This window comes from Halyomorpha halys, unplaced genomic scaffold (genome assembly GCF_000696795.3).
Source record: "Halyomorpha halys isolate HHAL.00 unplaced genomic scaffold, Hhal_1.1 Scaffold311.1, whole genome shotgun sequence".
NCBI classification, from domain to species: domain Eukaryota; kingdom Metazoa; phylum Arthropoda; class Insecta; order Hemiptera; family Pentatomidae; genus Halyomorpha; species Halyomorpha halys.
This window is the reverse complement of record NW_027106659.1, coordinates 486735-501118: the sequence shown is the minus strand read 5'-3', so window position 1 is coordinate 501118 and position 14384 is coordinate 486735. Positions and strand designations below refer to the sequence as shown.

At 27.7% G+C, this 14384-nt stretch overlaps 1 protein-coding gene across 1 annotated transcript in view; it reads right to left on the bottom strand.

The window, feature by feature from the left end:
* Positions 1 to 13648, bottom strand: part of CREG (Cellular Repressor of E1A-stimulated Genes) — a 20231-nt gene extending 6583 nt beyond the window's left edge. Inside the window, exons 1-7 of the mRNA XM_014421290.3 lie at positions 13470 to 13648; positions 13228 to 13382; positions 11665 to 11784; positions 10727 to 10808; positions 8293 to 8399; positions 3366 to 3519; positions 574 to 728 (exon numbers count right to left, since the gene is read on the bottom strand). Of these exons, the coding sequence (XP_014276776.2) occupies positions 574 to 728; positions 3366 to 3519; positions 8293 to 8399; positions 10727 to 10808; positions 11665 to 11784; positions 13228 to 13382; positions 13470 to 13608 (912 nt within the window). The 5' untranslated portion in view covers positions 13609 to 13648. The remainder of the gene's footprint in view (positions 1 to 573; positions 729 to 3365; positions 3520 to 8292; positions 8400 to 10726; positions 10809 to 11664; positions 11785 to 13227; positions 13383 to 13469) is intronic.
* Positions 13649 to 14384: the final 736 nt, after the last annotated feature.

The following is a 14384-nucleotide window of genomic DNA, read 5'->3' as shown; positions in this document are numbered from 1 at the left end:
CAATTATTATAATTTTATTTTCCTTTTATGATTGCACACAATCAGTCAGTGATCTGGTGATAACAGATAAGAAATGAGTATTTTGAAATATTAATGTCAGTAATTTAAATTGATTGATCTTTTCAATGATATATACTCTGATGTATCAGTTTACTACTCTTTATTATGTTAGTTTATAATTTTTTATATTTATCTTTATCCTTCTTATTATTTTAAGTTTTTGATAGTTTGCAAATCTCCACATTTATGTTTGTTTTATGTCACTTTTACGCTTAAATTACATTGTGGTTCGAAACATAAATAATTAATAAGTAGTTGAAATATGTAGTTACAAATATATTAATATATAGTTACAACTATATAAGTATAAATAAATAGTAGAAAACTATAGTCTTCTTCAAATTCACATACTGTTATTCAACTATTTATATGAACTAATTAGATTTTGTGTGTAACATTTATCTTAAAGAAATATATCAATTGTTTGATATTCATAACAATTAGAATCAAAAGGTTAAAGAACCCAAGACATTGCTTTCACTTACATATAAAATAAATAAATAATGATCTTACTTTCAAATCTCGAGCGAAAGCATCAAAAAATGATGTATATATGTATGGCGTTCCTGAACTTTTACCAACTGGGCCATCGCTCATCGAGAATACTCTTCCCATCGGATAACCAGTGGCATTTCTTTGATGAGTTATGTGAGAAAGGACACACCAATCTAAAAAATGGCACAATATAACTTAATGTATATACTTTTAAACTATTTGATTTAAATTTTCATTATTGAATTGAGAAATAACTGCCATAACAAAATATATAAAATGCTTGGTTTTATTATAAGGTTTAGTAAATACTTCCGCAGTATTAGTACTGTAAAATATTTATATTCTACTCTCGACCACCCTAATTTAATATTTTTATCTGTAGGGTGGTCCCCCATTATTTACATCAAATTTCTGCATTAGAAAATGTCAAACACATATTTTTAAGAATTTTTTAAACGGAAATGAAAATACACTTTAGATTAGTTGATTATCTGGTTTTGATGAAACAAATAAATTTAGAATCTTTTTAAATTCACAAATGAACAGTAACCTGGTATTTCTACAGAAATTGTTAAATTTTAAAATTGACGACCCAGAACTTCTAAAATTCTACTAGAGTTGTTTCAAATCAACTCTATAATTTATAGAATACCTCAAACAAAAAATTAAAAAAATGTTTTTTTGTTTTGTATCACTATTCAAGAAAAAAAGTGATATGTTTTTTGACTTATATATTTTTAACAACAAAAAACAAAATTTATAAATTGATTGTTAACTATAGTGCAGTTAATTTTTCTGTAATAAAAGTATTTTAAATTGATTATTCGTATTTCTTATGTTATTGATTATTTTAAAAGTCTATATATATATATATTCCATTGGTATTTCTTCAATTATTGAGTTTTGATATTTGTTTTAATTTAATTTTATGAATACTTAAATTATTTTTCTGCTTTAAAGTTCTTATATGCCTGGAAATAGGCTAGTTATTTAAATTTATGCATGTGTAGAATTTGGTTTTAAATTAAGTTACTTTTTTTATGTTTCTATTAGTTTGTTTCATTTTCAGTGTATCTTTTTATAAATCATTTGTTGTATTCATTGTATATTTGGTTATTATATTAGGACTTTTGTCCTATTGCTATAATAAATAAATAAATATGGAACTATTATGGATTTTATTGAATATTTAAATGATTATTTCAAATTATGAAGAAGATGGTCGGAGGTGCTGTCAAATGAAAACAAAAAATAGTTAATAATTTATTTACCAATGTTTCACTCCACTTTGTAGAACTTTATCAGGGTTAAAAAGATACAAAAACAACAATGGAAATTAAGTCTATGTTACAACTCTTACTTCTAAAAATGTTTTTTAAAAATCATATACAAATAGTCAACGGGAACATGCTGGTGATCCTGATTTATTCTTTACTTATTATTTTTATTTTTACATTTTGTTACGTTTCCTGTTCATTTTTAACCTAATAGTTGTATTTTTTAATTTACTTATCATTGTCTATATAATTACTATTTTTATTTCTTCTTTTTTTTTCATTTTATATTTACACGATTTTAACCCTACCTTAATTTATCTTTTTATATCTTATTATTCTACTATGTCAAAATATTTTTAGTTGTATCTTTTTAGCCCTGATGAAGCACAACCAAGTGGGGCAAATCACCTAAAGTTGCAAATAAATAGTTTTTAATTATTTTTTTGCTCTCTTTTGATCATAACCCCAACCATCTTCATCAAAATATTCTGGATTTTCCATCCTAGGAAGATGTTTGTTTTTATTAACTAAGATGTTGAGGTGAAAAAACTTCCATTTAGAATGTTATCACTATTCTATATTTGTTGTACTATGTTTCGAGTTTCCCCATATCCATGTACAAATATTCCTCAATTTTGTTAAGTGCATCTATTTCTTTCTGAAATATTGTCACATTAATTAACATTTACAACATAACATTATTTAAAGAAACCTTTAAATAATGTTATGTTTTATATAAAGGATTTTTAAAATAATTTTATGTTGTAAATTTTAATTAATGTAACTATATGACAATATTTCAAAAAGAAATAGATGTATATTAGTACGTGGATATGGGGAAACCCGAAATGTAGAACAGAAGATATAGATTAGTGATAATAGTCTAAATGGAAATTTTTTCACTAAAACATCTTAATAAATAAATCAAGAAAAATTATTCAAAAATTCACCCTCCAGTTTAAAGTGTAAGATTTATTTATTGAGTCAGTCACTTAATAATTGAAGAAACATAACTTCCGGTGTACTATAGTTAAAACTAATAGCTAAAGTTGCCATGGATACGACCGTTATTCATGATGAACCATTGATAAATAAATATCGTTTCCATGGCAATTTAGCTATTAGTTTCATATTTGCCCAACTCAGATATAAGACTCTTATATATATTTTAAATTACTTTTATGTATGTTTTAAATTAAATTAATTAATATATGTGTTCAATTTTTGTCTTTTTATTACTTATTTGATGTATTCAATATAATATATATTCTGTTATTATATTAAGAATTTTGTTCTGTAGTTATAATAAATAAATAAACAAGGAACAATTATTAAAAAATTCACCCTACAGCTTTAAAATTCCTTTACATCTTAAATTAAGTTAGTTCTTTGAATTTCTATATGTATCCATTTTTGTTATGTATTTTTCTTAGGTGTTATATTTGATATACTATGTACTGTGTTATTATATTAGGACTTTGGTCCTACTGTTATGTTATACATATAGATAAATAAATAAATAAATAATAATACCAGCAGTATGAACAATATATCTTGCCATTCTTGCGACATCATCTCTCGGTGGAATATCTCTGTATTTGTTATAAAGTAAATCAGATGAACCAAATGAAAATAGTCCTAAAATTGTGTAAATAAGACCCTTCATCTCAGATGTGTTGACCCTGACTCATAGACTGACTGGTCAGTGATGTAGCAATAGCTCTATGATGATAAGGCATTATGTAAAAAACTATTTTATCTTGAATCGCCAGTACAATTTTATGGACAATGATTTTATTTTTGATTTATCACAAACTAACAAACAAATCATTGTACAGAAAAAAGTAGATAAAAATTAATTTTTAAAAAAGAAAAGTATATTGTAAGGCCATTGACCTAAAAAAAAAAAAAACTTGAAAAAATAAAAGCAAAAAAAAATTGTAAATTAACCTTATCTTGAAATAAAATCTTATCTATTTCTTCTCAAGCATTTATAAAATAACAGAAATGTTTCATTACTCAATGAGATTACATTTCTGGTTATCAGGAAAATGATAAATTAGGTTGGGATGTAAAACATGTCACTTATGAGGAAAATGAAAGAAAAATCAATTATTCAAATTAACTTCAGCTTTAATACATTTCTTACAACAATGAACTAACTTTTTTATTCATTTTTCAAAAAACCTTCATGGCTTTTAGTGGAGAAATGAAAATTTTATTTTGTTTTTGTTTCATACTAATTTGTTTCGGTTTATTGTTTTGTATAATGAACCTTAGTACAAACTTAATCAAGAAAAAAAAAATGTCTTAAAATTTAGGATTTTACGTTTCAAAATACGGGAATTCCAAAATAAATTATTCATATTTCCCCCATCTCCAGGTTTTTCTCCGATCGTCCAGAAAAAGACATCTTAGGAAGATAGTCCGGGCGGCGATCAATAAATTTATCAAAATAGTAAAAGAAAACTATTTATTGTTAACCAACGTTTTGCCCCAATTTGCAGGGCTTCGTCAGGGCTAAATGAAAAAAAAATACAAACATTAAAATGAAAAACAATTGTTATATTTATAAGATATATAAAAAATAAATAATAATAATATAAGGAAGTAAACATGTAGGTGAACTAGAAACTAATTACTAATAGTTTGAAATGTTTTTTATTTTAATGTTCTGTGAATTCTATAATGTTTGTATCTTGTTTTTTCTTTTAGCCCCGATGAAACCCTGCAAATTGGGGCGAAACGTTGGTTAACAATAAATAGTTTTCTTCTATTTTGTAGCTTCATTGACCGCCACCCCGACTATCTTCCTACAATTTACTTCATACGGGCAACTATCTTCCTACAATAAGAAAATACATTGTTTAAAAAAATAAAAGGTCCGGATACTTCTGACTCTTTTTAATATCGCTACTTTGCTTGCAGCCGATTCTCCCGATTATAAAATACTCGTTTTACCTGACTAATACCCGCTCTTGGAGAATCGTTATAACTGTATAGTTGTTGTTGGCTGCGGCTTTAGGGCGTAAAACCACAAAGTCATCAACGCCTATGATAACTGTAGTTGATAGTGCAAGTAATGAGTGAAACAACTGTCACGTTTACTATCACATGAATATATCTTGACAGTGAACTATCGCACAGTTCGAGTTATTGCAGCGAAAGTCGGAGCCACTACCATGGTATAACTGTTTGATAGTTACAATCATGACAGACTTACGGTCACAACAGTTACTTGTTTTAGGAGTCTAGGGCTGATAAAATTCTAAATTCTTGGGAAAATTCGTTTTTGAGGTCCGTGGTGGATTCATTTAGGGTTTCGGGGTGGATAATAACAATGTGTATGTGGCAAATTTGTTTTTAGGTTAGGGTACGTGGGGGATTGGTTTTTTGTAGCCTGGGCTGATACAATTTTATGTTTTTGGGCAAATATATAAGAACAATGTTTTCCCGCGTATCGACATTATATTTGGTAAAGTTGATATGTTGCAACAATCCACTTTTAAGGCGTACGCATATGACTGTTAACATGACTCTTAGTACACTTGCATTACTTGTACTATCAACAAAACCAACGCACCACGGACCTAAACAAAGTTATCCAAGAACGAGTATTTTCTGAATGGAAATAACACACATTTTATTTTTTACTCAACAGAGCTCAAAAATGATTTTTATCTTCGGAGCAGCCACCATTTTTGCAGGTCATATGATCTGACATATAGACTAAGATTTCCTTCTTGGCAATGCAATACAGACTTGCAGAAAGTGCAGCATATCCATTTCGGGTCTTTGCCTGCTTGACTATAATCGTCAGGTAGTAATAGCCCAAAGAGTTGACTAAGCAGAAATTGCAACTTCTATTAGTTGGGGGGGGGTGCCCCAACACCTCTCACAACTCAGAAGTGCATCACTATTTAAAAAATTGTATAAATTCAGACACTCCTCAGAATCCCTGCTCCAGTAAAAGGATAAACATATATGTATACATATATATATTTTTTTCTCTATTAATAAATACATATGTTTAAGGGGTTTGCAAAAAAATCTATAAGTCTGTGCTATTGTTAAAGATGTATAGTTTTTCTTTCATTTAACTCTGTCTCTTTAGGATTTATCTTCCTTCCTATTTCTTTAGTTCCTTTTGTAAGGACTTTGGCTCTACCAGACTGTCTTATATAGTAATCTTATATAGTAATATAAGTCTTATATAGTCTATATAAGTCTATATATACATATAGTCTTATATAAGTCTATATATAGTCTTATATAAGTCTATATATAGTCTTATATAGTAATAGTCTTGAATAGTAATCATGGAACCTTTCACAGAGCAAGGAGTTGAGATAATCTCTGATATTTAACCTCTTCCATCCACTGCTTATGTCTCTGGACAACAGAGGTGAGGTATGTCTCCCTCTTTCCTCTTCATTAACGTTTGAGTTTATCTGATAGGTTCTTCTTCTTCTTTTTTTTTTTTATTATACAACATAATGTATATATAATTTTTTATGAATATTTTGAAATTCACTGTATTTTTTGTGTTCTGGCCTCTAATGTTCCTTAATATAGCTTGTTTTTAACATGTTTAGGTTTGTTGGGGGGGTTTTTAAGTTGAGTTTATGATTTAGATTTTTAATGTTTGTACTAGTACAGTAGTATTTTTATATTAGATACTTTTACAATTATAAATAGGGAGCATAGTGGGACTGTGGTAAGACACAATACTACTAATTCCAAGGACCCGGGATCGAATGCTGCTGGGCAGATAATTATTTTCTATTACACTGTAGCCGTGTCATCTCTGTGGATTAAGGAGCCCCTAGCTTCATAAAGTTAGTACTCTTAATTGGGTAAAAATCTGGCAGTCGAGCGTGATTCTGACCAAATCACCTCCTTGCACAACTGTTGATCTTGTAACAGTACTTCCTTACAAAGTACTTCACCCTTAACACTTCATGTATTGTACAAATTTAATTTTAATTTTAACAATTATCAATGAGCTAGGCTATTCGATTAGTAGTTTTCTTATTTCACCAATAATACAGTAAAATACTGTCGCAATTTTTACAATCTATCTTGTATATTATTTTTCCTTTACAATTTATCCTTCATGTTTTTAATACAGCTTTTTAGTTTTTTATTATTATTGTAATATTTAAATTTTTATATCATTATGATTGTTATTTTGATTTATCTTATAAGCCCTGGTATTACAGAGGCTACTATTTCTTTTATAGCATACAGGCTATTACTACTATAATATACTACAATTATTTCATTATACACTGGCCTACTGCTACTACTCACAGTAGTGTTGCTTTTCTGTGAATTGTTGTAACTATTATCAAAAATGGCAAATAAATTACTATGTTTGAGTTTTCTAGTGTTGAGGGCCAGAACTCATTACTATGAAGTGTGTACAAAAACTTGAGAATAAGTGTTTATATTATTGTTTGGTTTCTCAAATTGGGCTGATAAGGGAATCGTCAATTTTCTAATATTGCCTTGAAATAATTCATTGTCAACAACAAGAGTTTACTAAATAGATGACTTATTATGAACAACTTTATTATTATTGTTTCTTTTTTTTTTAAAACCAGATCGTAAAAAATAAAATTATGTAAGAATAAAATTTTTTATTAATTTTATTTCATATATATTTTCAACATTCTAGTAACGTTTCAGCCTTTTTCTACTTCTACACCCGTCACATTATTAAAATTATTTATTTCCATAAATAGTACTCCATAGTAGTATTAGTTGTCATTTACTCAAGGGGCTTTTTATCCACAATATATTAAAAACTATTACTCATAATTTTTTGTTTAAACATACACTGCTTTTTACACTATATAAACTATTATGCTGTTTTATTCCTTAAGGGTTAAGTTTATTTTTTATGTTATATTTTTAGAACTAATTTGGAAACAAATTTTTACATCATTTTTAATCTCTAAAGAGGCCTGTTGATTTTTAATTTTGTTATTCCTTCATCCATGATTCAAAATTCTCAAACACAGTTCACAATAAAACTATTATTGCTATTTCAGTGCCCTCTGTTGGGTCTTTTATTCAACTTTATATGTTTATTTTCGGCATTTGTTAGATTTAAATTTTTTGAATATGTTTTGTAATTTATTGTCATTATTTTAGTTTTCAGATATTATGATTGATTTCCTGAAAATCAATAAAATAAAATTTTTACAAATAAAAATGGAAAAAAAAAATTGTATTTTAATTTTTGTACAATGTAGGTTTAATGTGGCCTTAAGGAAATTCTTTTCTCAATCATTAATAATAATAAATATCTAATGTTATCTAATTTATAAGAAAAATAAATCCTTTAGTGGAGCTAGGAATTTGATATAAAGTTATATTTTATACTTTTCATTTTCTTTTTATTGTCAAAATATATTACAAAAATTAAAAATATATAAATAGATATAGGTATTTAGAGAGACACACTATAGTATTCTTCAGTGCTAGGATATTTGCTTCCGCCATAGTAATCAATGACTTGGATATTAACGATGTTCATTTTTGCAAATTGAAAGTCGTGACCTGAAATTATAAAATATGTATATGATTAATGAAATGTTAATCTTTTCCTATAAAAAAATACAAGTTTTATTTTGATCTATATTAAAAAAAAAACTATTTTATTTATTCACATCTGTTGAAATATAGTCACACTGTAAGGATACTCTCTCACATTAGCTTACATAATAATTGCCTGAGAGTAAAGAGAAAGAATATAAATAAAATACACTATGTGGAGTTTGAGTGGCTTATCTATCTACTTTCGCCCCCTATGTAATATAACTTAAAGAACTAAATAAAAAAATAATGAAAAATCAGGCAAGATCAGAAGGGAAATGTCTGTATCTGAGGGAGTCGAAGCGTAGGTCTTTGCAACCTCAGAACTGCAGGGGTTCAAGTTTAAATCCGGCTAGGGGGGGAAGGAGTCGACTTTTATTTCTGTTGTGGTCCCATGAAATGAAAACTTAACTAGCTCCTACTCCCACTATTGTGTGGGGTTAGAACACTCAAACTCTCCTCTCCCCAAATGTCAAAAATAACTTAGATACTACTATAGATATATTAAAAAATAAATAGATTTAGTTTGTTCAATTATCCACCAAATTGCCTTTTTAATTTTTCACATTGTTTTAAATTACTATATATTTCTATGATTTTGTATTTTTTTTTCTTTTTCTGAAAGATATTTTTTTTATCTTTAATTTATTTTAACATGTGAACATTATTAATTAAAGAAGTTTAAAAACAGTAATATCTTTATCTGTTAATAAAAAGAAAATCAGTTTGTTGTTTGTTCACTTTATTTAGCAGTCCGGCATATGTTAAATTTAAATTTTTTGAATCTTGAATTCTGCAAGATCAGAAGGGGAATGTGGAGTTTGAGTGGCTTATCTATCTACTTTCAACCCCCCTTGAAATATCACTTGAAGAACTCACTAAAAAAAATAATGAAAATTCCCTTAATCTATTTTAAAATCGGGATTTTAATTAATCTAAAAGGGAAAAAAATAATATAAAATTACTAAGAAACAATTGTAAACTGTAAAGTCAAAAGTTGGAATTTAAAATAAAATAATATGATTTTCTCATTATTGGTTTATACCTGTGTGTTTAATTATACATATTATTTATTTAGATATACTTAGGTCCTTGTATTTATCTTACTGTTATATCATTTTGTTTTATTGTATCCTTTAGCTGTTTTTTTTTTAGTTTTAATGCTTTCTTTTTTTATATTAGATATCATATTACATATTTTATATATTATATATTTTACTCCTTTTTATATTTAATATTGTATTCTGATTTATCAGTAGTATTTTTTAGTATTCAAGCTCACTCCATACTTATTAGGAATTTATTAGTTCATTATTATTAAATGTAAATTCATGTGATTATTATTATTATTCCCTTCATAAGTTCTTTCAGTTATTGAAAATAGAGGATTACATCCAAAAATGGTTCATGAAGTTCCACTCCCAGTTACCGACAGTTAAAGGAGCAGTGACCTACAACTTGGGAAACCCAACCTCAACCCGAAGACCGAAGCCCAGGCTGCTGCAGGACGTTCTGTTATTGTCATCCTAAAAAATTATTTTATCTTAATTTTTTTTTTCTCTTCATCTTTTTATTAAATTCACTTTCTTTTTTTTCCATTAGAAGTCAATTATTTATTTTGTTAAATCCACAAATGTCATTGTTTTTGTCATTAAACTTACTTTTATCTTTTATTAAGACTTATTATTTTAATCTATTTATTTTATCTTAATTTTTTTTTTATGACATGTATAGTTAGGGGTGTCTTTTGTATGAGACTATATCCCCCATAATTAATAGTTCAAAAAAAAAAAATGTACCCCTTACAGTAACCATGTAAGGCCCACCAGGCCTATCTGGTATTAAATAAATAAATATATTTCAATTATTTTATTTTTATTTTCATTTTAGTATCTTGTATTTAGTAGTAATTTGTTAAATGAATTATTAGCCTTATCATTATAAATTAATTCATATTATACTGTTCTAGCTAATAAATCGTAGTAGTCTCCAGAGTACCCTAATAATCAAAGGTATAACAAATAAATTTCATTTATGTCTGTCATTTCTATATGTTATTTTGGCACCGACCGATAGATGTTGTCTTCTGGTCGGACCATATTGAATGTAATTTTCTGAATAAATAAATAAAAATAAAAAATACAGTTGTAAATTTCCTGCACTTTGTGATAATTCATCTAAAACTACTCCAGACCTAAATTATATTCCAGTATATTAGAGATTGTTACTTCACAAAACAAAAATGAAACACATTAATTAAAATAAATCAATATTAATTGCTGGATAAGTACCTGCTGGCCAAGAGCTCATTTCTGAATGCCTTGAAAACAGCGCTTCTTTCGCGAACTTAGCTTCTTCATTATTGTTATCAATCTGTAACATTTATATTATTAAAAAGCATATTGACAAAAAAAAAATAGAATCTGTACCGCTACAACCCATGAATGGTCAGAGGTACAGTACTTTGTAAGGAAGAACTCTTACTAGACCAATGATTCTGCAAGGAGGTGATTTGGTCAGAATGACACTCGACTGCCAGGTTTTTACCAAATTAAGGGTACCAGCGTAATGAGGCTGGGTGGATCTGAAACTACAGGGCTGATTCACGGCTATAGTGAAACAGAAATTATCTGTTACAGCCGGTTTCGAACCCAGGTTCTTGGAGTTGGTAGCACAATGCCTTACCATTGAGCTACCCTCTCCTCCTCTACCCTCATTAAAAAGTTTATAATCTTTAATGTGTGCCTACTTTTAATTGCTGATATGAAGGAAGTGAAAATTAACAATAGTAATTATTACATGCTGAAATTATCATGGTGAAATTCAGTTTCACTTCAAAATATTTACTTAAAAAAAAAAAAAAATACAAGTTGGTTTTTAATTACTGTGGGATTAATTTTTCTGTAATAAAAATAATTCAAAAGCATAGAAGTTCTTTCAAGCCATAAATCAAATTATTTTTATTTATGCCTGTGTTCAATTTTCTTTTTACATTAAGTTACGTTTTACATATGTTTTTATCAGGTTAGTTATAACTTTTTATAAGTGATCTGTTGTATTTGATGTGTACTCTATTGTTATATTAGGAATTTTGTCCTGTAGTGATAATAAATAAATAAATAAGGAACATTTATTCCTAGATTCATCCTACAGTTTAAAGTGCGAGAATTATTTATTGAGTCAATCATTGATTTAAATTTTGCTATATATATTTATGGCATGTACTTACAAATTGCAAGTAACCAGTCAGCATGACCTGAGCACAAAGAGGATTTTCTGGATCAAGTTGTTTATTCTTACAGTAATCACCTTGTGCGAGACTCATTGTCATTCCGCATAAGCCATCCTTCTATAAAAAAATAAATAAAAGTATTAGACTTTTAATGATATTATGTATGAGAGAACAAAAAACTTTCACCTCCATCGCTCTCTGCCAGAAAGCACTACCCGTGTTTGTTAATATGATGTATAATGTTGATTCATTAATTGGATTGTAAATAGTTTAATGTTCTAATGTATAATAATCCATGTAAATATAATTGTAATTGTAAATATTTTATTTAAATAATTAAACGAAAATAAAAGAATATATTATACACAGTAAAGTAATTTCTTACAGACCTCACCTCTCACCGGCCATTACATTCTTAGCAGATGGATTACCCCAGAGTACTACCTCTTCAATACCTCTTGAGAAATAGCAAATAGACACATTGGATCGACATACTCCTACACTATTTTTTACACTATTTAGAGTCTGATGTGTTCTTATTTCATGCTAATTTCTAATAGTCATCTCTTCTATCCTATACCTTTCCTTCATTTCACAGCTAGTTTCTGTAGGACTTGCTATACCAATCATGACCATAGGCTAGTTCCCTATGGAGTGAAGCTTCTTTCCCATTAGGATTTACTGCTATTTCTGCTAAAACTCATCCTGTCAAATCATCTACCTAACCTATATGAACATGCATTGTTGAAGCCTTCTGATGTGGAATATCTCACATTTTAATTTGGAATCAGAATTAATTAATTATACACAACCACCTCCACAGACTAAAGAAGTTTTCAAAAAACATCCAAAAAAGTACCTAACTAAAAAAAAAGGTAGTTATATCTAAACATTTTAAAAGTTGAACCCAAATTTTCGCTAATTGATGAACTATACTTCCCTCAAACATAGTTTAAATGATGCTCCTATCACTTTTGTCAAATCCATAAAATACTCAGGGGACATGTTAGACGATAAACTGTTATTTCTTCCTGGTTATTTTTGATATATAGGGGAGTTATCTACGGTAACCAACGAATAGGGTGGTACCTTATGGATAACCCCCATGTATGTCAGAAATGACCATCTAGGGATTCATAAAAAAAAAAAGAAGTTCAAAATATCATCCAATTCATAAAACCACGATGTTTTAAGGGTGATTGTTTTTGTAGAAGTTGCTATGTATAAGAATATATGACCCTTAGCAAATATTGTATCCTATACTTTGAATATTATAATTATAAAAAGATAAGATGAAAAAAATATCACTGAAAAATTGTTAACATTTAACAATGATTAGAATTGGGTAGGAAAATGGGTAAGATGTATTCTGAAACATCACCCAATTCATAAAATAAAAGAAGTATTCAATTTTATGGGTGTTTGTTTGGCTAGTAGTAGCTATGCTGAAGAATATATAAATAGCAGAAAATATTTTGAACCAATATTTTGAATAAACAAATATTTTTAATCAAAATGTCATAGCATTAAAAAATAAAATAAATATAGACGAGTCCTTACTTTAAGATCTTTTATAACAGGATCTAACTCGCTTGCGTAGATGTAAGGAGTTCCTTTGCTATTTTTTACTGGACCGTCACTCATTGAGAAAACACGTCCCAGCGGAAATCCACTTGAATTCCCTTGATGTGAAATGTGCGATATAACTGTCCACTCTATTTTAAAATAATAAAAAAAAAAAAAATTATTATTAAAATAAATAAAGCTTTAAAAATAAATGATAATTTAAATCAACAAATTACCTGAACTATGAACAATATATCTTGCCATTTTTGCAACATCTTGAACTGGTGGCAAGTCACCATCATTTAATATTGGTAGTGCAGTTGATAAACCCAAAAGACAGGACAGCCCCCAAAATAAACTGGTAATAAAACTCATTCTGATTGAGATATATTTACTGAATCAGGAAAACAACTGGTTTATACACCTTTAAGTACTCCATATTATCTCTGACGATCTAGATTAAATTAAAAACCTTAATCTTCCAAATTCCTTGATGTAATTAGCGGTTTCATTTATATCATTGAGTAAACATTATCATATTCATCATTCAATCAACTCATATTCAAGATATTTAAATAGTAATTCATAATTGTAATATATTATTTAAAAAATAAAAATGCCTGTATAAATAATTTAGCATTTATTAATAATTGATATAATTCAATTTATTAATAATTGAATGTTGACTTTTTTTTTTTATAGTGCATATACAAATGAATGGCTAGGGGCAAGAATGGGACATGAAATACACAATTTCAAAATCAATTAGAATTTTGTTGAATATTGGTTGTTGACCAAGAGAAGATGATTTGTGTATGGTCAGTAGTTGGGGTATAACACAATTAAATAAACTTACTTCAATTATATTATTTTAATTTCTTGAGACAAGGTAATTATTTATTAAATAAATCAAGAATTCGAATCCATTTTTGTCTTAACACTTTATTTTTCACCAGTCCAACGTTTCGGCCATTCTAGCTATCCTCAAGGACATCTTCAATATATTTCTTCCTCACATTAATTTAAAGTTTCTTTTGCAGGCTTCTGCCCAGGTCATTTTTTTTATTATAACTTAAAAGCCTATTTTTTAAAATTTAATCATTAATATTTTTTTTTAAATTTTAAAAATAAGGTTTTTTAAAATTTAAAAT